Here is a 23,724-nt window from a genome sequence, read left to right on the forward strand (position 1 = left end):
AAATGACAATATTCCTATTCCGTAAATGCTCTTTCATATAGCTGAATAACTGAAACATTTTGGTCCTTTTTAGAAAATCGTTTCCGATTTTTAGCTACATTTAGATTTAAAGAGGGGTACAGAGTGCATGCATCCATGTGTACTGTATGTGTGCACCCAGAAGCAATTACAGATTCAGTAAATGTTAATGAAGAGAAACAAATCCCAAATAATTCATGACTATGAGTAATGTACATTTATGGATAAAAGTTGAAACAGTACATGTATACAGTGTGTCACGATGACTGATTAATGGTATAACCTGATTGTTATAGAGTTTGCTTGAAACATGCTTTGATTCACATAGTTACAGTGAGCAGGCTTTCACATGCATTCATAGCAGTAGGAAATACTATAGCAAAGGTAAACTGGTCCTTCTGAACTGAACCATAGTTAGTCAGTAACCATAGTTATTCAGTAACCATAGTTATACAGTAACCAAAGTTATACAGTCCACAACGCTTTAAAAGGAGCTGCTTGACACCAAGTCCTGAACTGCTGCTAATGTCAGTGTGTGATGTATTAAGAATAGAAATGTAACAAGGCTGTTGTTGGCATGGCTGTCAAATACAACCTTTATTAATTCAACAGTAATTTAAAACATATGGTGAAATTAACATGATTTTATTACACTGACTAAAGCAGTCGTTCTCAAACTTTTTCAGTCCAAGTACCCCCTTTCTCTTATTTCTCTTATTTCCAAAGTACCCCTAATTTGTCCGACTACAACTTTTTGCTTTGAAAACAATTTAAAATCAACTATAGAGCGTAATGATGGAACACATAACACAAAGAATCCCATTTTGTAAATAAGTGGGAAAAAACAGTATTTAGTGCAGTGGTTCCCAAAGTTTTTTGGATTATGACCCCCAACTTTTTTTTTAGAATCTTTTTTATTTATTTATTTTAATCATATTTGTGCATTTTCATGACAATTTAGTTTAACTTGATTTATATTTAACAAATTGATAGTATAGAAAAACAGTTAAGATTTTGTGTACAATAATAATAATAATAATAATAATAATAATAATAATAATAATCCCATTTAAACTCCAGGCGATCCCACACGGGGTCCCGACCCCAAGGTTGAAAAACACTGATTTAGTGGCTGCTGAATAGATTTATTTCCATAGTTTGTATCACATCTGGGGGGGGGGGGGGCAAGACTGACACTTTATTTGTTAATTTTCTACTCTCTTTCTTTCTATCAAGTACCCCCTGTAGTGTCATTGCGTACCCCTAGGGGTACACGTACCCCCATTTGAGAAACACTGGACTAGCGCATTAGAAAAGTACATTTTGCTATATATCATGTGTTTGTTTTACTTGTGGTATGAAAGTGCTTTTTTAAATGTGATTAAAGCTGTGTAGTAAGTGTGGGTGGCTATAGTGTATATTGTAGTTACATTAACAGACTAGTTGGATATAACAAAACAAAACAGAATTTTTGGTTCAATTGTTCTATCAATGTGTTGTTGGAGCTTGGAAGATTATTTAGTGGCCCATGAATCTGCGACGTTGGTTTACTTTATGAATTATTGAAAGAATTTTTTTTTTAGGCTTAAATCGAAAAGCTTAAGCTGAGTTGTGTTTATTATTCTGATTTTATATAAAAAAAACTTTGACTGCCCTGATAGCCAAAAATATTACAGACAATATGGCAGTGGCTTGATTGGTTAACGGCAGCACAAGCTTTCACAATAAAATACTACTCAATTACTATTTATAAAAAATCTGGACAACGTACCCTCCAGCTCAAGCTTAAGTAGACAATATTAATATATGTGATAGTGACGGGTATAGAAATAGACATTAAGAAGCCTGATCTTTAAACTATCACTTGATGTCTTTTTTCTTTATCCATTTTTCAAATGGCCTTTTTACAAAGTTAAATTCATGATTATTTAAATAATTATTCACTTTGTTTCATAAAGAGGGGCACCCATTTTCTGCTTGGATCAATCACAGTCTAATTTCTTTTCTTCTTTTATTGCAGATGTTATTGCACTGTTTAGTAATTTATGTCACTTGATTGTATAATGTGTTCACTTTCTCCACAATGTATGACTATTATAGTGTTTGTGCAAACACGATGTATTGCAGTGCTGTCTTTACTAATTCTACGTACAATATATTTCCGTATTCAAAATATACAGTAATATCTTTTTTTTTAGGTGATACCAATCAGTTTAAAAAAAAAAAAAAGACTTTAAACAAATTAATTTGTTTTGCGTGTTAAAACCCCTGGCTTTTCATATGGACTAAAAGACAAATCTCACACATACATTTATAAATACACACACACACACACACACACACACACACACACACACACACGCACATACAGACATGTTGGAAGCGTTTGTGAGGGATGATTCAAGCATGGGACTACTTCTGATCTTCAGAGCGATGTCTAAAAGGAAGAAGAGAAACAGAAGTGAAATTTAGAAAAGTACTTCTTTTTATTGCGTTGGTTCAGTTCTTGTTACTAATAATCACTTTACTTCAGTTGTTTCTCATTTTTAGGCCGGTGTCATGTACTGAGTGCGCATCGCACTGAGATTGTATATGCGCATATATGCACAAGCGCGCACATGCGCACTACCGGAAAAATAATTTTTGCTAAAAAATAATAATTCATTTTTGTTTATTTTTGTTTTCAAAGTGAACGGACACGCGTTTTTTTTGTTTAATGGATTATGTTAGGGTTAGGATTAGGGTTATAATCTCAGTACGGAGGTAAACTCAGTACGTGACAATGGGCTACCGGACTCAAAATGCCACTGACTTTATTCTTTTTCTTTTTCTTGTTGAGCTGTAATTTAACATGGATATTCTTTGAGTGGATGTCAAGACCCTCTTGGAGACCTTTTTTTTTACTCGGTGGAACCGAGTCATTTGACTGCATTCTCGTAAACGTGGTACATGCTATTCAGCGTGGAGACATTCCGCGGGCCCGACCGTAGTTCATCATTGCCTGATAGCTAATGTAATTTCATCATTTAAATGTATTCCCATTGCATTGTTTGACCTTGGCGAGTGAATTGTTTTGCTTGTGCTCGACTCTACATTGTGCATCTAATAATCAGCTCATCTGACAATAGATATTTACCAGTTGAGGTGCTGGAATGGGAGCTCCACAATCCACTGGTTGGTTATGGTTGTCTATGAGAGAGAAAAGGGACCCCAAATATCAAACAGGTTAGTTTCTCAAGTTGTATATATAATATATGACTTGACAGGTAAAAATACTATTTCAAAGAGGGAGACTTGCTTATTGGTACTATCGGGTGATGTAAATATTGTAAGTAATTGGTATATTGCATCTACTCTTATGACTCAGCAGCATGCACATTTGGGAGATATCAGGTTTTCAACTACCGGCTTGACCATGGTTGTAATGGCAGTCGAGCAGGTACTGAAAATTCTGATACTTCCCAAATGTGCTTAAAATTTGGTTATCTATAAACACTGAAAACCCAAGTAGAGTTCTTTAGAGCAGTGCATATACAAGAACTATACAACAGTACTCAGAGAGCCAAAAACCTCTGCCAAGTTTAGATCAGATCACATTTCAAAAAGTTTTAGATGACCTTTTGAAATATCATTGTTAAAATGAAGAGTAACAAATGTGAACAAACGGATCTTTGTTGATGAAAAACAATTTGACTAAAAAAGTTGGAGATTGTGTTGGAGTGTTTTGCTTCACAAATAAAGATTAAAAAATTATTATTTCTCTTGTTTTAGGGCGTTTATACGCTGGACTTTCCATTCATTAGCTGCCTCTTTCAGTACAGCAGCAATGTTTTGGCCTGTGTGTGATTCAAACATCGCTCGTGTTTGGAGCACGTAGCATTTCATTTCCTAACCATCATCTCGATGGTGTGGGCTCTAACTGATATGAAGCTTTGAGTATCACGTGAGGTCCAGCCATCTACAGTCATCGCTACTCTTTGGTGTCTTACTTTTGCGGATCAATTACAGTCACAATGAAGTGCAGAGGACCTCTGTGAAACATGCAGCTTTGTAGGGGTCCGTGTGTCAACACAGGTGGCTACACGTTGATGTGACAGAAACATAAATCACACCTGAGAGTGACATTTTCACTATTTTCACCGTGATCTGTCTCGATCTCTGCTTAGAAGAGGCTTTAGTAATTTTTTGGTGCATTAAGTACACGCTGTCCTCCATCTTGTAAACAGTGCAGCATGCCTTTATTTGGCTTAAGCACTGGGCATAATTGCATAAGGAATGTAAAAAAAATTGAAAATAAACCATAACAATCTGGTATGCAGTAGATCGTATGAATTCATTTTAAAATCCTATTCATATCACAAAAAGGGCTCTGAAAACTATATACAACGTTAGATATAGAGATCCATCAAACCCACTATTTATCAAATGTAAGTCACTAAAATGTAATTAAAATGTTGATTATAATATTCTTCAGATTTTGTATGAAGCCAATAAAAAACTTTACCAAAGAACATCCAAGAAAGGTTTGAAAAAAGAGAAAGTCACTCTTGTTTAAAAGGAAAAGACATCTTAAAAAAACAGCATTAACTCAAAAGCAATGGATCACAGTGATGGGAATTTTTTTATGGAATGTACTTCAGAAAGAAATGAAAGAGTCAGGAACTCTCTTAATATTGAAAAAAAAAACCACATAAAATCTGCAATGTTAAATAAGTATGAAAATTAGATTTGAATATAAATAATATGAAATGTTATTTTTATCTATTTATTTTTAATTTAATTAACGATACATCTTGTGATGTTTTAATATCCTGATATATTGTCACACGATATATCGTTCCACCTTTAAACATGAGCAATTAGTGGTGCTAGCCTTTTTCTTTGGGCTAATAAAACACATTTACACAAAAGTAAAGCAAAGACAAAAGTGTTAATTACTTGTCACGATACAGGAATCTTGGCATTAAATTTCACTATGAGATGTTATGGGAACAATTAATTTGAAGTTTTATACATAAGGCTGACATTACACTCTCATTAACATGAATAAGGTGTCATGAAGACTGTCATTAAATTATGACACCTTTCACAAAGTTATGACATCTTTGGAGCTGTTGGCATTTTTTGGGTTAGGTGGAGGGATCTAGTGGTGTTAGGGTTAAGGTTAGGATAACGAAGGGTTAGGGTAACGAACAACACTTAGTGACCTCGTTCATGACAGGTGTCATGTCATAATAATGACAGCGTAATGTCAGCCTTTATTTATAAAACTTCAAGTTTTTTTAATATCTTGAGATACTTCTTTTTACTTTGTTCCTTCCTCTGCGACTCCTTCCGCCTCCAGCTTTCCCTCTTCCTCCATTTTTTCCTCTGAAATCAGTTCCTGTTTCCGGTGGCGACGAAGACACTTCACGACAACCATGGAAAGGATCAGGAGCGCTAATGCTCCGCCCACCGATGCCCCTATTGCAACTGCAATGGTTGAATCCCTAGGAGGGGGAACTGAGGACAGGAGAGAGTTAAATGTTGTATATACAAACCTGGACACAAGTGCAATGCTTAGATAAAAGCTCTACTGGGCTGATTAAACACAGTGGATAGAAGGAAAGTGCTGCTGAGTTAGCCTACGTCATTTACAGTGTGTGTGTGTGTGTGTGTGTGTGTGTGAGTTTGTGTGTTTGAGTGAGCGTGAGAGCAAGTTTGGACAAAATGCTGAGGGACCAAATTCAACCTCTTGTTGGTCATTAATAAGTAAAAAGCTGACTCATCACTGGTAGAGCTTTGAAATCCCTGAAGCATTTACACACACACATGCACACAGCATGTTATATAGGGCCCTATAAAATCCATTTTATTTTATTTTTTTTCCAAATTCTATGTTTTCCGCATTAATTTTTCACAATTCCGTTTTCTTTAGAAACATTAATCAATTTTTTTCAGAAAACATTAGAAGCTATCAAGTTATCAATAACCTACGATGTGACAGACTCTACAATCCCTGGCATCGATGGTCTCGTCCACAACAACACCCAACTGTTCCCACGGATCTTCTGTATCTCTGATGTTGTTTAAATGCTCTGTGCAGGTGAAGCTGATTGAAGCTGACTCATATTTTCGCGTAGCGATGCAGCACGTGACGAGAAAGGGACGGACTTTCACAGAAGCAGTAAGGTTAAGTGGGGACTGGTCGGCTCTGTATTTAGGAGTGAGTGATGATTTGCGTAGTTTTTTGGCAGTTTAGATTTGGTGTTTTGTGTGGTTTAGGCGGTGTTTAATGTGGCAAGGACGAGAGGGGGAAGGGCAAAATATATAATGAGCGGCCCCGGAAACATTTATTTATAAAAAAATGTCCTTTGCCTCACGTGACGGCATTTCATCCCGATTCTGTCCATTTCTGCGTCCAACAGTGGATTCCACTTTCATTGGTCGATTCCGTGATTCTGTCCGCGATTCCGTTAACGTGGATTTTATAGGGCCCTCGTTATATGGGATCTTTAGAGCTCTTGTGTTTTAAAACAAATGTGTGTGTCATATTTAGGATGCTACTGTAATTAGTAAACATTTATCTGTGGATAGACTGAAAGACTGGAAATGACTCTTACGTTCATTGACGATATTGAGCTTTATGATGCCGTGGCCCTGGATGCGATCCGGGGGGTTTTTCACATAGCAGTTATATATCCCTTCATCTTCCGACCTAACCTCTGACAGAGTGATCGACAAGTCGTTCTTTGCCAGGTTCCCAACAAACGTAACCCTCTCCGAGAACCTTTCAGAACGCTGAGGAACCAATCCTTTTTTTCTGATGAACTTCATGAACTACAGAGAGAAAGAGTAGGAGTGTTAGTTGGTGTGTAAAAGTTGTTGAAGTTGTTGCAATTTTTACCAAGTCCTCTGTATCCTCCGTTACTTGGTAGGTCCAGTTCATGACAAATTCGCTCTCATCTATCTTGTAGCATGAGGTGAATGTGCATGGGATTTTGACTGTAGTTCCATTCAGTGCATTGATGTAACTGGGCACAATCACATCCATGCTGTAACAAGAACCTGTAAGTCAAAACAGCAATAGTGTTAGAGATCATCAATCATAAACTTACTGTAAATATCCCTCTTAATGACTTTTAAACACTCTAACGGTTTTGTCTGTTTGGAAATGATATTCTGGATTATTTCACAATTTTGTACAATTGCTTCATTATACTGACAAGGTTTAAAGCCCAATAAAATAAGAAGCTTTGAGAGTTCTTAAAGATTAGCTACTGACAATTCCTTCATTGCCTTTTTAAACTTTACCACAAATAATGAGTACTGTAGGTTATGGCCATGTGCGCTCTGCGACTGCACAGAATGTAAAAAAGCATTGTCCTGTTATGCAAAACAAATGTTTTTGCAGGTAAACTTCCCAAATGATGGCGACAAACTGTACTTTTAGGAATTCAACCTCTTTATTATTATTTAATTGTCTGTAGCCACAAAGAGAGATTCCTTAAAGCTTCACTATGGGTGGGAATCAGGAGGTGCCTCACGATTCCATTACCATTATCTTGCACTTTATCCATAGCGTTTCTCACCGTGACCACTGATGAATTGCTGTCTTTTAAAGTTCCTTAAATGGGGGTACGCAATGGCACTACAGGGGGTACTTCAGAGAGAGAGAGAGAGAGAGAGAGAGAGAGAGAGAGAGAGAGAGAGAGAGAGAGAGAGAGAGAGAGAGAGAGAGAAAAATAACAAATAAAGTGTCAGTCTTGGTCCCACCCCAGGCGCAATATGACAGCAAATGATAAAATCTATTCAGGACCCACTAAATCAGTGTTTTTCAACCTTGGGGTCCGGACTGCTGAAATTTTTGAAAAATGGAAATAGAAATAGAATTTTTTTAATTATTATTCTTTTTTTTCCTTCTTTTTTATATAACAACACACAATCTTAAACAAATATAAATTTTGTTCAACTAAAATGCAGTAAAAAAAACAAATGTCTCAGCTCAAACATGATCAGAAACAAATTCTAGAAAAAAAGATTTGTTGGGGGCGCCAGAAATTCTTGATATAAAAAAATGGGGTCACGATCCAAAAACGGTTGGGAACCACTGCTAAATACTGTTTATTTCAATATATTCACAAAATGAGATTCTTTAAAATGTGTGCTATCAGTCGTTATGCTCTATAGTTGTTTTTAATTAGATTTTTAAGCAAAATGTTGTCATTGAACAAAGGGGGTACTTGAGCCAAAAAAGTTTGAAAACCACTGTTTTAAAGCATAGCAATGGCATTCAGACATAGACAAATTTACATTTTTGAATTAATAACGTTTTAATTCTTATTAAACCAGCAGAGGATCTGTAAACTGTTCAGTTAAAACTGCATGGTAAAGGGTCAAAGTAGTCAAAGTGTAACGTACAATAAACAAAACGGGCTGTTCTAAAGTACATATTATATATAATAGACTAAATAAGCAGCTCAAGTACTATAGTGGTAAATGGTAAATGGTAAATGGACTTGATTTTATATAGCGCTTTATCACCACACTGACGCAGTCTCAAAGCGCTTTACATATCAGCTCATTCACCCAATCACTCTCACATTCACACACCAGTGGGACAGAACTGCCATGCAAGGCGCAAGTCAACCACTGGGAGCAACTTAGGGTTCAGTGTCTTGCCCAAGGACACTAAGTCAGGTACTGGGATCGAACCCCCAACATCTCGATCAGAAGACAACCCACTACCACCTGAGCCTGCTTTGAAAACATCAGTTAATCCAGTGGTTCTCAAACTGTTTCGGCTCAAGTACCCCCGTTTTTAATTATTTCTGAATCCAAGTACCCTCGTTGTCCGACAATAATATTTTGCTCAGAATACTATGAAAAAACAACTATAGAGCATAATGATAAATGAATGAGTGATAACACACATTTTAAAGATTCTCATTTTGTAAATAAGTGGAATGAAACAGTATTTAGTGGCTCCTGAATAGATTTATTTATATAGTTTTTATCAATTATGGTCATCTCCCCCCTGATCGGGACCAAGACTGACCTTTGTATTTTCAGTTCATGTTCTAATCAACATAATTTCTATTTTCATTTTGTTTGTTTTTGGTGTCATTTTGTGTATTTTGCTGTTTGTCTGTTCTTTTTATTATTCTGTATATTTTTGTCTTTTTTTGTGTGTTTTTGTTGTCGTTGTTGATGTTGATGGTGTCATTTAAATTATTCTATCTCAATGTGTGTGTTTTTGGGTCGTTTGGTTGTTTTGCATGTTTCTCTGTTATTTTTCTGTATTTTGTAGTGATCTAGTGTATTTTTCTCTCATTTAGTATGTCTTTGTTGTCGTTTTGTGTTGCAGGTAATAGTACGATTTTTTCTCGTGTGTTTTCTGTGTCATTTTGTGTGTTTTGTGGTTGTTTGTCTGTTAATATAATTATTCAGTATACATTTTTTTTAGAAAACCCCATATTTTTAATGCTTTCATTTGTTCATTTACCACACTCTCTCTCATGTGCCCCCTGTAGTGCCATCGCGTACCCCCATTTGAGAACCACTGAGTTAATCTGATCAAATTTCCTTCCACTGTATTTTGTGTAACTTACCATTTACATAAACGATTATTGGGATGGACATGTATGCATTGATTATTGATTGCTATGTCTGAATGATGTTGGATCAATGACAGAGAGAGAGAGAGAGAGAAAGAGAGAAAGTCTGCACACTTTGCTCCTCTGCAGTCAACTGTTTCTGGCTCCGTTCCCACTGCTGCTGCACTACTCCACAGGGTTGCTCCATCTCTGCACCACACACACCCTACATCGTCACACCCTATATATATATATATATATATATATATATATATATATATATATATAAAAAACACAGACAAACACTGCATTGTCAGCAGCATGCTAACTATGCTATATCAATGTCATCTCATGATGGAGCAGATGCTGCCACATGCAGGCATGTCACAAACATAAGCTGTACACAACGTGTGAGAAACCGTTTCACACATGCTCTTGCTTCTGCTGACTCAGCAGCCCTCTGGCTAGCTAGCAGAATAAAGAACATCAGATGCAGACTTGCTAACAGATGAAATACTGCAGTGATGCACCCACTGCTCCCTCTCTCTGCCCCTCCCTCTTTCCTATCCCATCTTTCTCCACCTCACATACTACTTTTCAACAACCTTTTTTCTTTCCGATTACTCAACAACCTTCAAAAAAAAGAAGTCTTCCCTCTTTGTTTCCAACATTTTTAACATCCTTCTCTCTCTCCCGCTCTCCTTTATTCTATCAGCCGAACCTTTGAAGCACAAGGTCATTGCAGGTAATAGAGTAAAGCTTGTAGATATGTTACATGAGCGTTTTTTTTTTTTTCATTCTTTGGGATTGCGACCCCCTCATCTTGGTGTTTGACCTTTTTATATAAAGCTGTTGAAAATGAACACATGGCATTTGTTGGAAGAGTTTGATTTACTTTAATTTAAAAGGGCAGCTTTGTGGGGTGCTGGTTGTATTGTTTTCTCACAGCTGGGTCTACGTTTGGTATTTCTCAGATTCTCCATTGTTCCTGCCATGTTTTTTTTGAAATTCTCCATGTTTATAATCTGAATGAGACAAATATGTGTTCCTGTGGTGGCCTGTTTAACAAAGCTATGTAGCTGGTGTCATATATAACAGGTGAATGATCTTAGCTTGGCCGGCCTAAGATACGTTACAGTCCTTGGAGTTTACACAAATTGTGTTTTAAATCATTTTCTAAATGCACAATAGATGTCTCAAATGTGACTTTACGTGCTTTATTGTAATCATTATTAGAGGTGTCCCGATCCGATATTGATATCGGTCCAATATCAGCCAGAAAACCAATATCGGATTTTATCGTACTGCATCTTAAACCGCCGATATATATTATATTACATTTTTTCAATTGTAGAATACAGTAGATATTATGTTGAAGGTTAAAATCTATGTAACCAATAGGTTAATAATAAATGGGACAGTTTTTCTCATATCTACTGTTGCTGACTATTGTTCTCTGTTTGAGTGACATCACTAGATGAAGACATTTCTAACATTCCACACTACAAAATAAGTAATAAAAGTATGTATGATTCATGCTGATATCGTATCGGATCGGTATTGGTATCAGGCAATGCTCAAGGCTGCAATATCGATATCATATCGAAAGTGAAAACGTTGTATCGGGACATCCCTAATCATTATTTGAAATTTCTTGAAGCTTAATTTTAATTCAAACATCTGTGGAATAAAAACCAAAAGCCAAAATAATAGTTTTCTTACAAACAAATCAATAAAAAATAATTAGCTTTAAATGTTACTTTAATATTTCCTCCTTGTTCAATGTGCTAACATTGTATGTATTTGACAGTAATAGTCCTAATTAGCGAGACCTAGGTTTTAACTGTGCTTTTAACTCTGTTCACTAATATCCATCAAGGCTGAACAATTTTGCAAAAATAATGTAATTGCTTATAATAAATTAATAATTAAATAGATTTTTTTTTTTTTTGCTTAAATATTGCGATTGCGATTAAAAGCTGCAGTAGGTACTTTTTATTTTGCATCATTTGGTCAAAAATCCATAATAACCTTTCAGCATATTGCTATTCAAAGTGTTCTGAGAGGACATTTGACCTTCTGTTGGCTCTGTATTCAAGCTTTAGAAATCAAGAACGAGGCTCTTTCTCAGCCAATCACAGATTTTTATACATACAAGGTGCTCCACGAGCTTTTTGAGGCTATTGGCTGCTTGACAAAAGTCGATGCGTGTTCACGTCCTATAGGTAGTGAAGGTGCAATGGCGAACAATTTGAGGGGGAAAAGACCTAAAAAACTATGCAAATTTCTGAATTTAATCATTTCTGGTGACCCCAAGGACATTTTTTTCCAGAATTGATTTTTGATCATGTTTGAGCTCAGCTTTTTTTTTTTTTTTTAACTGCATTTAAGTTTAACTAGATTTATATTTCACAAGGTGAAAGCATAGACATACAGTTGTGTGTTTCAATAGTAAGAAAAACATATTAATTTAAAAAATCTATTTTAATTTTCCTGAAATTTCAGGTGACCCCACATGGGGTTCCAACCCGAAGGTTGAAAAACACCGAATTAGTGGCTCCTGAATAGATTTACTTCTAGTTTTTAGCATTTGTGGTCATTTCACACCTGGGGTGGGACCAAGACTTACACTTTATTTGCTAATTTCTCTCTCTCTCTCTCTCTACATGCCCCTAGGGGTACATGTACCCCCATTTGAGAACCACTGGTCTAAAGGCCCAAACATACTCAGACAGAACATATGAGAAATTGATTTAGTATTTGGTCAATGTCCTCTTCCTGTGTGTTTTTCAACAAAAACATGAAATACATCAATCTGTAATATATCAACAATATTAAACGTCCACATAAATTCTTCTGTCTTATAGGTTTGGTTTATATTAAAATAAAGCATGAATTAATCTAAACTATGGTGCATTTATCTGCATCATTTACAGTTGTAAACTTAGTAAATACTCCTGGGAAACTCTTCAGTCAGAGAGATGAAAGCATGGCTTCGTTTATTACTTGAAATTAGTATTGGAATATGGGTGGAAGGCTCAAAATGAGAGACAGCAGGAAGTTCTTCGGTGATCTACTCAGGCTGATAGCAGTGATTCAACACCAAAACTTTTTTGAGCTTAGAAAATCATATTTCACAATATTGTGATATTATTGCAATCGCAAATAATTGTTCAGCCTTGATATTCATGAACTTCTGAAATAAAATAAATACCTATACAGGCATTAACTGATGTACAGTATGTATTTTCTAAAAATAAGTAAATAAATAAATTTAAAAAAAGAAGCTGCTTAATCTCCATCTTCTTCTGAGTGAGGATTGATATCCATAATCCACTCAAATCCAATTATTATACTGCCATTTACAACATATAAGGTCAACTAAAACAAGATTAGACTTGATAAAAATGACAAGATGGCATGGATTTTATTTGAATGAAAGGATTAAACATGTTTTTTTTTAAAAAAGAGGAAAGGCAACACCATGACGTTTCTGATATTAGAGTAATACCCTCCTCTAAAAACTAAACTACGACTAGTTTTACATTTCAAATATTATCCACAGCAAAACCTGTGATCTTTACAACCTTTGGAATATGAAAAACTCACCGTGAAAGATTTTCAACTGGGTTACAAGGTTAATATGTTTCTCTGGGGCATAATTAGCTTCCATTACCAGATGGTATATTAAACATTACATTATTATTATTTCTAGACAGGCGTGTGAAAAAAAAGAAAAGAAAAATATTCATCATAGATCCACCAGTAGGGATGCATTTATATGTTTATGCCACCACCGACATCTTTAATCTAATGGTACAAAAATGTTCTTACATTGCATGACGTCACTGCGGTTTTCCAGCACCAGTTATCCTTGACAACCAAAAGGACTACCCTCACATCTTAATAGGGGTGGGGGGAAAAAAAAACGAGATCATCCACGATTCTGAATCGATTCATAAAGTTAAAAAAACAATTTAAATAAATAAATAAATGAATGAATAAATAAATAAATAAACAATGTGATAACCCGACAGCATACACCCAGAGAAAGGGGCAGCTAGTTTAAGCTTTTATTTAGGCAATATTTTTATTTATGAAAGTTATTTCTCATACAGTAAGTAACTTTTTATTTGTTTAGCATGAATATATGTTACCTTGTGTCTTAGGTTTGCCTTTGTGTGATTGCATCATTGGAATCAGTTTATTTTAAATGATCTTGTACAAACTGTATTGTTTTGATGTCATAATTTGCCTTAACACACTATGCATTGTATCAATTTTTGAATCGAGAATTCATATCCCTATCTTCATATTAACAAATACAGACAACTATTGACCAGCAGCGTCCAGGAAGACTCAAAAGCCTCTTCTTGTTAACATTCCCTCCACTGTTTTACTGTACTATGCATTATTGACAACCGCATCCGCTTTGAACAGAGTCAGAGAGCCTGGCCGTGGGTATACCCTTCATAGCAGGAGATAACAGCTGCTAACATCACAAAGTCACTTTCTTCATGGGTGTGCTAAAGCATTAAAGTTTAGTTTTGTGGTCCCAGATCAATGAAAGAGGCCACTGATTGAGTTATCCTGTTTGGCTAATACGTCTGAGCTCTTAGTGAAACCAGAAAAGACAATCAGTCTGTGTAAACAAGAGGTTTGTAGACGATAATTAATGTCAACAGTTTTGTCTGTTTAACTCTCACGATAGCTGAAAGCCATATCTGACACTTTTAGTCACGAAAAACTGTATATATATATTTTATGTGTTTTTTTTTATATATATATATTATTTATATATAATCTTGTAAAAATCAGAATCTGCCATTTGTACAAATCACACAACAGATTTATATTTATACACCAATATACTGTATTTCCCCAAGTTTACAATGACAAAGGGTTTGCTTTCATGATTGTAACGTTTTTTAATGTAATGCATCCTCTTCTGCTTCTGTTACAATATTTAAATAACACCAGTCATTAAAAAAAAAAAAAAAAAAAGCTCAGTGCTTCACTTGGTGTTTCATTTGCTTTGTATGAAAGGTTTTATTCAAAAAGTTTGAATAATGTAGAAAGTGTCTATTTGTACGGTTGCCGTACGAACAACCCCCGGTGCTATTGGTACGTAGCGTCTTAGGTTTAGGGTTAGGGTTAGGTTATAACCCTATATCACAACACTTTTTAGGATTTGGGTTAGGTTTACGGTTAGCTTTGGTCTTAGTCACGTGACCTAAACTTGCCAAATAGGGGAGCTGCGTACGGTTAGAAAGTTGGTATATCGATACGGCAACCGTACCTATGGCCGCTGCCAATAATGTATGTCTTGAAGTTGAATAATTGTGAGGCTGATCAGTAGGGTATTATATTCGAATTTGCCAATGTCACAAAGCCTGCCACGATACGATTTTGATTTGATTGAGTTTAGAAGCCTTTTTGTGATATCAGACAATAATCTGTTTTTTAAACAATAAAAACACAATATTAATAGATTTTGAGAATTTTACTGCCTGACTGTTTAAGACATTTACATGAAAAATATTCTTTGAAAAAAAAAATAAAAAATTCTCACCAACTAATAAAAGCGGAAGGCAAAATGGTGATGGATATCGATGTTTATACTTTAGATTAATTTGACTAAATTATTGATCAAACAATCGATCAATCGATCTAGATTGATTCATCTTTACACCCCTACTGATAAGCAGTGTTAGGTAAGTTACTCTAAACTTGTAATATATTTATATTACTAGTTACTGAGATAAAAATGTAATATATTTGTATTACAATACTACTGTTTTTTAAAATGTAACTGAGTTACACTACTCTGAGTTACTTTTGGTCCAGAACACTAATTATATCAACACTGATAGTGTTGGAATAACATCGGCCTAAGTTTTGTTTCCAATACTTCTGCTGTTTCAGGAGCAGAAAGCTCTTTTTTGTTCCCCATAAGTTATATTTACCTATAGTGATCATCTCTTCTTTTTTTTTTCCTCAAACATTTGCAAACAGTGAGAAAACAAAGCAAATATGTACTGAAATTAAATATGCATGTAATTTGAGTTACTTTAATTGTAACTATAATATATTACCACTTTCACTTTTGTAATGAGTTACACGACTGAGTTACTTCAAAAAGAAATATATTACTGTAATATATTATGAAAATAACTAGTTACTCCCAACACTGCTAATAAGACATATGTCTAGCAAAACACCAAAATTCAAGTTATATAGATTGAAACAGTTGTAGTGTTGTAAAACCTGTGCAAAAAGCATGAAGAGATCTGATAATGGGATTTTCTAGCATTATTCCACATGTCTCATACTGGTCTCATACTGGTCTCATACTGGCCTCATACTCCCATGTGTTTTAGCTGTGTCAAAGCTCTATGGGTCATTATGCAATGCCTTTGATGTTCTTGGGATTTAAATCCACTGTATTGATGAAACCAGTGCTTTCACCCAGTTCGCCAAAGTGCTAATAAAATTGGACTAGTACTAATATTAGCTTTCTATTCATTCTGAACACTATTTGTTCTTTTGCTTGTTCTGTATCAGAGACACAACCAAAAGCTCTCCTCTTAAAATCATGCTGCTGCCCTCTAGTGGTAATGTGGCGGATGTTACAAAGTATAATAATATAATTCATTTCACTTTCTTACCCATGTTATGTATTATGTATTTATTTATTTACAGAAGGTTCTTATGGCAGCATCATGTGATAAATGTTTTTATTTTAACATATTTTTGTATTTGTAGCTATAAACCACTTATTACAGAGAGCAATGATAGAAACACACCACAATTAAACATTTTTAATTAGTAATATTTTGAGTTAAAACAAAAAAAGGTTTTTGCAGAATTGCTACAACTTTAAATTAAAGTGAACAGCGCCAACTGGAACACCTAAAAAACAAGTGTGCAGATCATTTACTTTAGTTTTTATAGATGAATTATCCCTTTAAATTGAACCCAAACTGACACGTTAATGCACCAATATGTGAAAGTGTGCACCTCATCATTGGGAAATACAGAACAGGTATATAGGCATGATAATATTTCTGAATATTAGTTGCACTTAAAGTTGCATTGTGATAGATGGTTTGGGGAGTTTGTTAGGTTTAACACTGACTTGTGTATATATATGAACAACTGGACTTATATTTTAAATTTGGTGCGTTTTTGAACTAAGTAGTGCAAAAACAACCCAAAAACAAGTAACTGCATTATTTTTCTGTATATACAGTAATTAATTGCAATTATATATAAGGCTTTACGCTGATCTGATCAGCTATATCGTTTGTATGTGTGTGCGCGTTTGTATTGTTTATTCAGCCTGAGCATGTTAACTCATTCAGTGCCAGCCATTTTCAGATTTTCTACCCCCCTCAGTGCCAGCCGTTTTTGAGCATTTTGACTGATTTTAAAGACCCACAGAATATTTTCTACTATGACTATCTGAAATCTGACAACAGATTCTGAAAGATTGAAGCCTCTACTTTCATCCAAAAAAAGAAATTGTTTCCGGCTCGTGTCGTTCTTTTGTAATCAGCTGTTGAATAGAGCAAGTTTTACACAAATCTTCAGTTTCAGAGCAAAAAGCTGAGAAAAAAAAGCCTTTTTCTAAAAAAAACCCCTGTCCATGACTTTAAAGCTATTTTTTTTTTTTTTTTTGCTTTCGTGACCACTATAACATCTGAACATTGTTTCCTTACATATATATAGAAAAAACACAGAGACAGGGCTTTTGATGGCAAAACTATCATTATTTTGTTATGGGTCAGAGTTGAATGGATTTCTTACTGTATTTTGGCGTTCCTCCAACTTTCTCTCTCGTCAGTCTGCACACAGTAACTTCCTCTTCCTTCCCGGACATGCAGAGTGTCACTGCGTTCCCCGTTTTTTTTTGTCGTTTTATCTCATCATCGCCACACTATCCATGAGATCCACACATACTCTGGTCGAGTGTGTGCTGCTGGGAACGTCAACTCTCGTATGTAGCGCCATTTTCTGTCTCGTAAACGCCTTTCCTCCTCTCCCTCTTAGCTCTGCTGAGCACGGATGATCTCTCATCCAAAGGTGTGCTGCTACCTCCTACGTGTCACCTATTATTTTGCTATCTGGCTCACAGGCTGGGGGTATTTATATATATATATATATATATATATATATATATACAGTGCCTCGCGAAAGCATTCGGCCCCCTTGAACTTTTCGACCTTTTGCCACATTTCAGCCTTCAAACATAAAGATATAAAACTGTAATTTTCTGTGAAGAATCAACAACAAGTGGGACACAATCATGAAGTGAAACGAAATTTATTCGATATTTCAAACATTTTTAACAAATAAACAATCGAAACTTGGGCGTGCAAAATTAGTCAGCCCCTTTACTTTCAGTGCAGCAAACTCTCTCCAAAAGTTCAGTGAGGATCTCTGAATGAGCCAATGTTGACCTAAATGACTAATGATGATAAATAGAATCCACCTGTGTGTAATCAAGTCTCCGTATAAATGCACCTGCTCTGTGATAGTCTCAGAGGTCAGTTTAAAGCGCAGAGAGCATCATGAAGACCAAGGAACACACCAGGCAGCTCCGAGATACTGTTGTGGAGAAGTTTAAAGCCGGATTTGGATACAAAAAGATTTCCCAAGCTTTAAACATCCCAAGGAGCACTGTGCAAGTGATAATATTGAAATGGAAGGAGTATCAGACCACTGCAAATCTACAAAGACCCTGCCGTCTCTCTAAACTTTCAGCTCATACAAGGAGAAAACTGATCAGAGATGCTGCCAAGAGGCCCATGATCACTCTGGATGAACTGCAGAAATGTACAGCTGAGGTGGGAGACTCTGTCCACAGGACAACAATCAGTCGTATACTGCACAACTCTGGCTTTTATGGAAGAGTGGCAAGAAGAAAGCCATTTCTTAAAGATATCCATAAAAAGTGTCATTTAAAGTTTGCCACAAGCCACCTGGGAAACACACCAAACATGTGGAAGAAGGTGCTCTGGTCGGACGAAACCAGCAACACAGCTCATCACCCTGAACACACCATCCCCACTGTCAAACATGGTGGTGGCAGCATCATGGTTTGGGCCTGCTTTTCTTCAGCAGGGACAGGGAAGATGGTTAAAATTGATGGGAAGATGGATGGAGCCAAATACAGGACCATTCTGGAAGAAAACCTGATGGAGTCTGCAAAAGACCTGAGACTGGGACGGAGATTTGTCTTCCAACAAGACAATGATCCAAAACATAAAGCAAAATCTACAATGGAGTGGTTCACAAATAAACATATCCAGGTGTTAGAATGGCCAAGTCAAAGTCCAGACCTGAATCCAATCGAGAATCTGTGGAAACGACTGAAAACTGCTGTTCACAAACGCTGTCCATCCAACGTCACTGAGCTTGAGCTGTTTTGCAAGGAGGAATGGGCAAATATTCCAGTCTCTCAATGTGCAAAACTGATAGAGACATACCCCAAGCGACTTACAGCAGTTATCGCAGCAAAAGGTGGCGCTACAAAGTATTAACTTGAGGGGGCTGATTAATTTTGCACGCCCAATTTTTCAGTTTTTTATTTGTTAAAAATGTTTGAAATATCCAATACATTTCGTTTCACTTCATGATTGTGTCCCACTTGTTGTTGATTCTTCACAAAAACGTACAGTTTTATATCTTTATGTTTGAAGGCTGAAATGTGGCAAAAGTTCAAGGGGGCCGAATGCTTTCGCAAGGCACTGTATGTATATATATATATATATATATATATACAGGACTGTTCCTGTGGACCGCTACAGATAGCGTCGCTCACCAAACTTAAGAACTGCTACGTATATATAGAAAGACAATTTCAAACTAAATTCATCAGTTGGTCTGTTTATTTCAAGCCATAGATGTTCTAACTATTTTGCACTGTTCGGTTTTTTTTTTTTTTTAATTTGTTAACAAATCTTGAAAAGCATGCTTATAGCTTACTTCCATTTAAGTTTGTGCTTTGTAAACAATGTAATCATAATATTCTCAATATTCATTATTTCACATTATGTCAGCACATTTTTGTTATTTAAGCTCAGTAATTGTTTCCATTTAAATTGGTAGCTGAAACTAAGTCCTGCAGGTGCCCTGAAGCTGAAAAAAGAAACATCATGAATCTCTATAGCCACATTATCAAAATTCCTGTCATCCTTTAGAGTAAGAAAGTGTCTATTCGTGCGATTGCCGTACGAACAACCCCCAGTATTGGTACGTTTATTGTTAGTTTTAGGGTTAAGTTCTAACCCTACATCGCAACTATTTTTAGACTTAGGGTTAGGTTTACGGTTAGGTTAAGTCTTAGTCACATGACCTAAACTGGCCAATACCTGACTGATCACGTGACCTAAACTGGCCAATGAGGGGTGCTGCGTACTGACCGAATGTCAGTATATTTTATGTGACAACCATACGTATAGCCACTGCCTTAGAATAATGACCATTAATACAGGAAATAGAAAAAGCATTTTGTATTTCATTTTGTGTGGACAGTATATACAATAATTTTTGCATGTTTTTCTGTCATTTTATATGTTTTTGAATGATTTTATGTAATGTTGGGGTTATGTCCACTTTTGGAACCATTTTGTCTGATTGTTATTGTTACAGACATTCTTATAATGAGCCACGCATATCAAAAAATATTAAAAAATGGACATTTAAAATGACATATTTACTTTGTTTTCCCTACAAAGGAAGTTGGAAACCTAAGACAGGAGGTGGATATAGCACTAGCTTTCTGTCAATAAATAAATCAAAAGGGAGCAAATATTTATTCCAGGTATTATTTTCCACTTGGCCCATTGTGTTTACAGTGTTTCTGAGTTGTGCTGCTGGCTGGCCTAAAGCTGTGTAACTGGTTTAACTGAAACTATGGTGATCGTCAGTAAACAAAGCCCAATACAACCCTGGAAAACAATAACCAGGAATAAATATTTGCTCCATGGTAACAATAGTAGCTCTACCAACCAGTATAATGATAAACTTTGTGATATTACCGCCTGTGCATTAGGGCTGGGCGATATGGACCAAAACTGATATCTCAATCAATTTTTCTCAAAATGGTGATATACAATATAAATCTTGATATTTTTAATTAAAATAAAGTCTTAAAGCACATGTATTAACAAACTGCTGCACAATATGTTCTGCTTTTGGCTTTTTCGAAGGAACAGTGTGTGTGAGTGACTTCTGTATTGTGGCTTGTTTAGGACAGGGGTTCTCAACCTTGGGGTCAGGAGGACCCCATTTGGGATCACGAGACACTGGGAGGGGGTGACCAGATGCCTTCAATAAACTATGAATAATTTTGAGCCCATTTCTGCTTATTTGTTTTCCCTTTTTCTGCAACTACACCAAACATTCCATATTTTAACCCATTTTCATCACTTTTTCTTGCCATATTTTTGCTCCTTTTAAGGCATTTTTGCTACATTACTCCCATTTCTGCCACTTCTCCATCAATTTTCAATGCCTTTTCTGCACATTTTTTCCACTTTCAAGACATGTTCGGAATTTATAAACCCTTTTCACCACTTTTCCCACCTAACGTCACATATATTGACCCATTATTGTCACTTTTAACCTCTTTTCACCATATTTCATGCTTTTGCCAGTTACCACATTAACAATTTGTCATGCCCATTATTAGCCAGTTTAAACTAAATAATCTATAATTGACACTTTGAACCCTTTTTACCCCTTTTTTGTTTGTTTTTAGCTACTCTAATTTGCAACTTTTAACCAATATCTGTGGTTTTTCTGCCATTTGTTGCCACTTTTAACCCATTTTTATTTCTGATTTAAACAATAATCTACATCTTTAAGATGACTATATACTATGGCGCAAATAATATTAAACCCATTATATTTAATGCTTATTTTTTGCCCATTTAACCATGTTCACAATTTGTCATGGCCATTATTTGCCAGTCTAAACTACTTGTTCCTACTGTCCAAAACTAACTAACTAAATAAATAAATAAATAAATAAATAAATAAATAATATTAATAATAATAATAATAATAATAATAATAATAATAATAATAGAAAAATATGTTAAAATAAATGAAATAAAATGAAACTGTTTCCGTATTTCTTGGGTTTAGCGCGTCCTAATATTATGGAACAATTAATGTGCCACTGAGTGAATGAAGGCCTATTTAATTTCCATCATTATATCACAGATGTATCAACGTTTGTTCAAATATGTAGCAGGATAAAGCAGTTAATCCAGTCTACAGGCTATGGTACAGTATCTACAGATGTACACTATAATAATTTAGACATCAACAGAGACTGAGCGGGAATGGTGGGCGGGGAGGGCGTGCAAAGCAACACATCTGAGATCCAAAAACAATCCAAGTTTAAATTATTGGTCGAACGTGCATAGATGACTGTTTCATAATCAATAGACGATATCTCATTTTACATTCATTACACCCCCAGCTCCAGCACCCATCCACCCACCCATCCATCCATCCATCCATCCTCTGCTCTCCTCCTCCATTATCCCCAGGTCCACACTCCAACGGGAGGATGGAGATGATGTCTTATTACCGTCAGTTTTCTTACCGGAGAGCATCAGCATCACCATCACCATCAGTGGCAGTGAGTTCCTCAGCTGTACCACAGCACATCTCTGCTGCGCGGTGGAAGACATGTTACCCTCTCGCGCTGATATATAATCCGTGTTTGAACCGCTAGAATAAATAAATAAAAAATAAATACAGTAGTAGAAAAAACAGAGCAGAAAGTCTGCTTTTTGTGTGTTTAAAAAGAGCAGAATGTGTTAGTTTCAGAGGCAGGACATGGCTGGCAGTGTCTATAGCCGTGTAATGGTTGGTTTTATGGTTGTCAGGTCGTTGGTAGGGAAGGAAGAACCGGGGCGGGAAAGAAAGATGGAGGCTATCGCTCACACCTCAAAACATTGGACTGATTATAACTAAGCAGGCATGCAAGGAGTACAATGACGAGATTTATTTAGCAAATGGAAAAATAAAATAAAAATGTCTATAAATATTATCATATGAGTATCTACAGCTAAATGTGCGTTTATTATTGATATTGTTTAAATTGAACTGTAATGCAGTAAATGCTGTAAAGTTTTATACATAAGGCTGACATTACGCTGTCATTAGCATGAATAAGCTGTCATAGGGTCATGTGGTTTGCTAAATTATGACACCTTTGGAGCTATGTTGGTATTTTTTGGGTATGGTGGAGGGACCTAGTGGGGTTAGGGTCATGGGTGGACTGGGACCAAAATTCATCCCTGACATTTTGTGTCCATATATACTACTGTATATTATCAGCAACACCTTGGAGAAGCCATTATTAAGTCAGTGATGCTCAACATGCAGCTCTTTAGTATGTCTTCATTTGAATTATGTTTCCCCCAGAAAACCTTAAAAGGGGGAAACTTTTAGTATTTTACCTATTTCCTTTCCAATTTGCAAATTCCTTTGTCCCATTTTTGTCCCATTTTTGCCCTATTCTTAACTTTTTTTCAGACTTAAGCTACTGTTTGCGAATAAATACTTTTCCTCTCCTGTTTTTGTAGTTCTTATTGACACTTTTATCCATTTTTTGCCATTTCTTTAATTTTTGCCTCTTTTTGTTCCACGTGTTTACTCTTCTTCTCTATTGTTAGCCATATTTTTCCCATTTAAGCTACCCTTTGCCAATACATACCACGGTTCCTCTTTATTTGCCCATTTTTTTGGCCACTCTGGGCTGCTTTTGGCCCACTTTAGTTCAGTTTCACTGTTTTCTTGCCGAGTTTTTGCAACTTTTGGACCATTTTTGGCGACCTGTTTCCATGTCTGCCTCCACTCGCTCATCAAAAAAAAAAAAAAAAAGCACACAAAAAAACAAAACAAAAAGAAACACATAGCAGACCGGACCGAACCCACATTGGATCGCCGGCCCACAGGGACGATGCCCGGTATGCCAGATGGCCAATCCGCCCCTGGTTAGGGTTGGGCTTAGGATACTGAAGGGTTAGGGTAACAAACGACACTTAATGACAGCCTTCATGACACCATATTCATGCTAATGACAGGTGTCATGTCCTAATGACAG

At 35.9% G+C, this 23,724-nt stretch overlaps 1 protein-coding gene across 1 annotated transcript; it reads right to left on the minus strand.

Moving 5' to 3' along the window:
* Positions 1-1,204: 1,204 nt before the first annotated feature.
* Positions 1,205-22,474, minus strand: scn2b (sodium channel, voltage-gated, type II, beta). The gene is made up of 6 exons (XM_028464784.1): positions 22,216-22,474; positions 6,905-7,065; positions 6,621-6,837; positions 5,328-5,520; positions 3,155-3,207; positions 1,205-2,455 (listed from the first exon to the last, which is right to left on the minus strand). The coding sequence occupies exons 1-5, from the start codon at positions 22,301-22,303 to the stop codon at positions 3,198-3,200; spliced, it is 669 nt and encodes a 222-aa protein (XP_028320585.1). The 5' UTR covers positions 22,304-22,474; the 3' UTR covers positions 1,205-2,455; positions 3,155-3,197.
* Positions 22,475-23,724: the final 1,250 nt, after the last annotated feature.

Source organism: Gouania willdenowi, chromosome 13 (genome assembly GCF_900634775.1).
Source record: "Gouania willdenowi chromosome 13, fGouWil2.1, whole genome shotgun sequence".
Taxonomy (NCBI): domain Eukaryota; kingdom Metazoa; phylum Chordata; class Actinopteri; order Blenniiformes; family Gobiesocidae; genus Gouania; species Gouania willdenowi.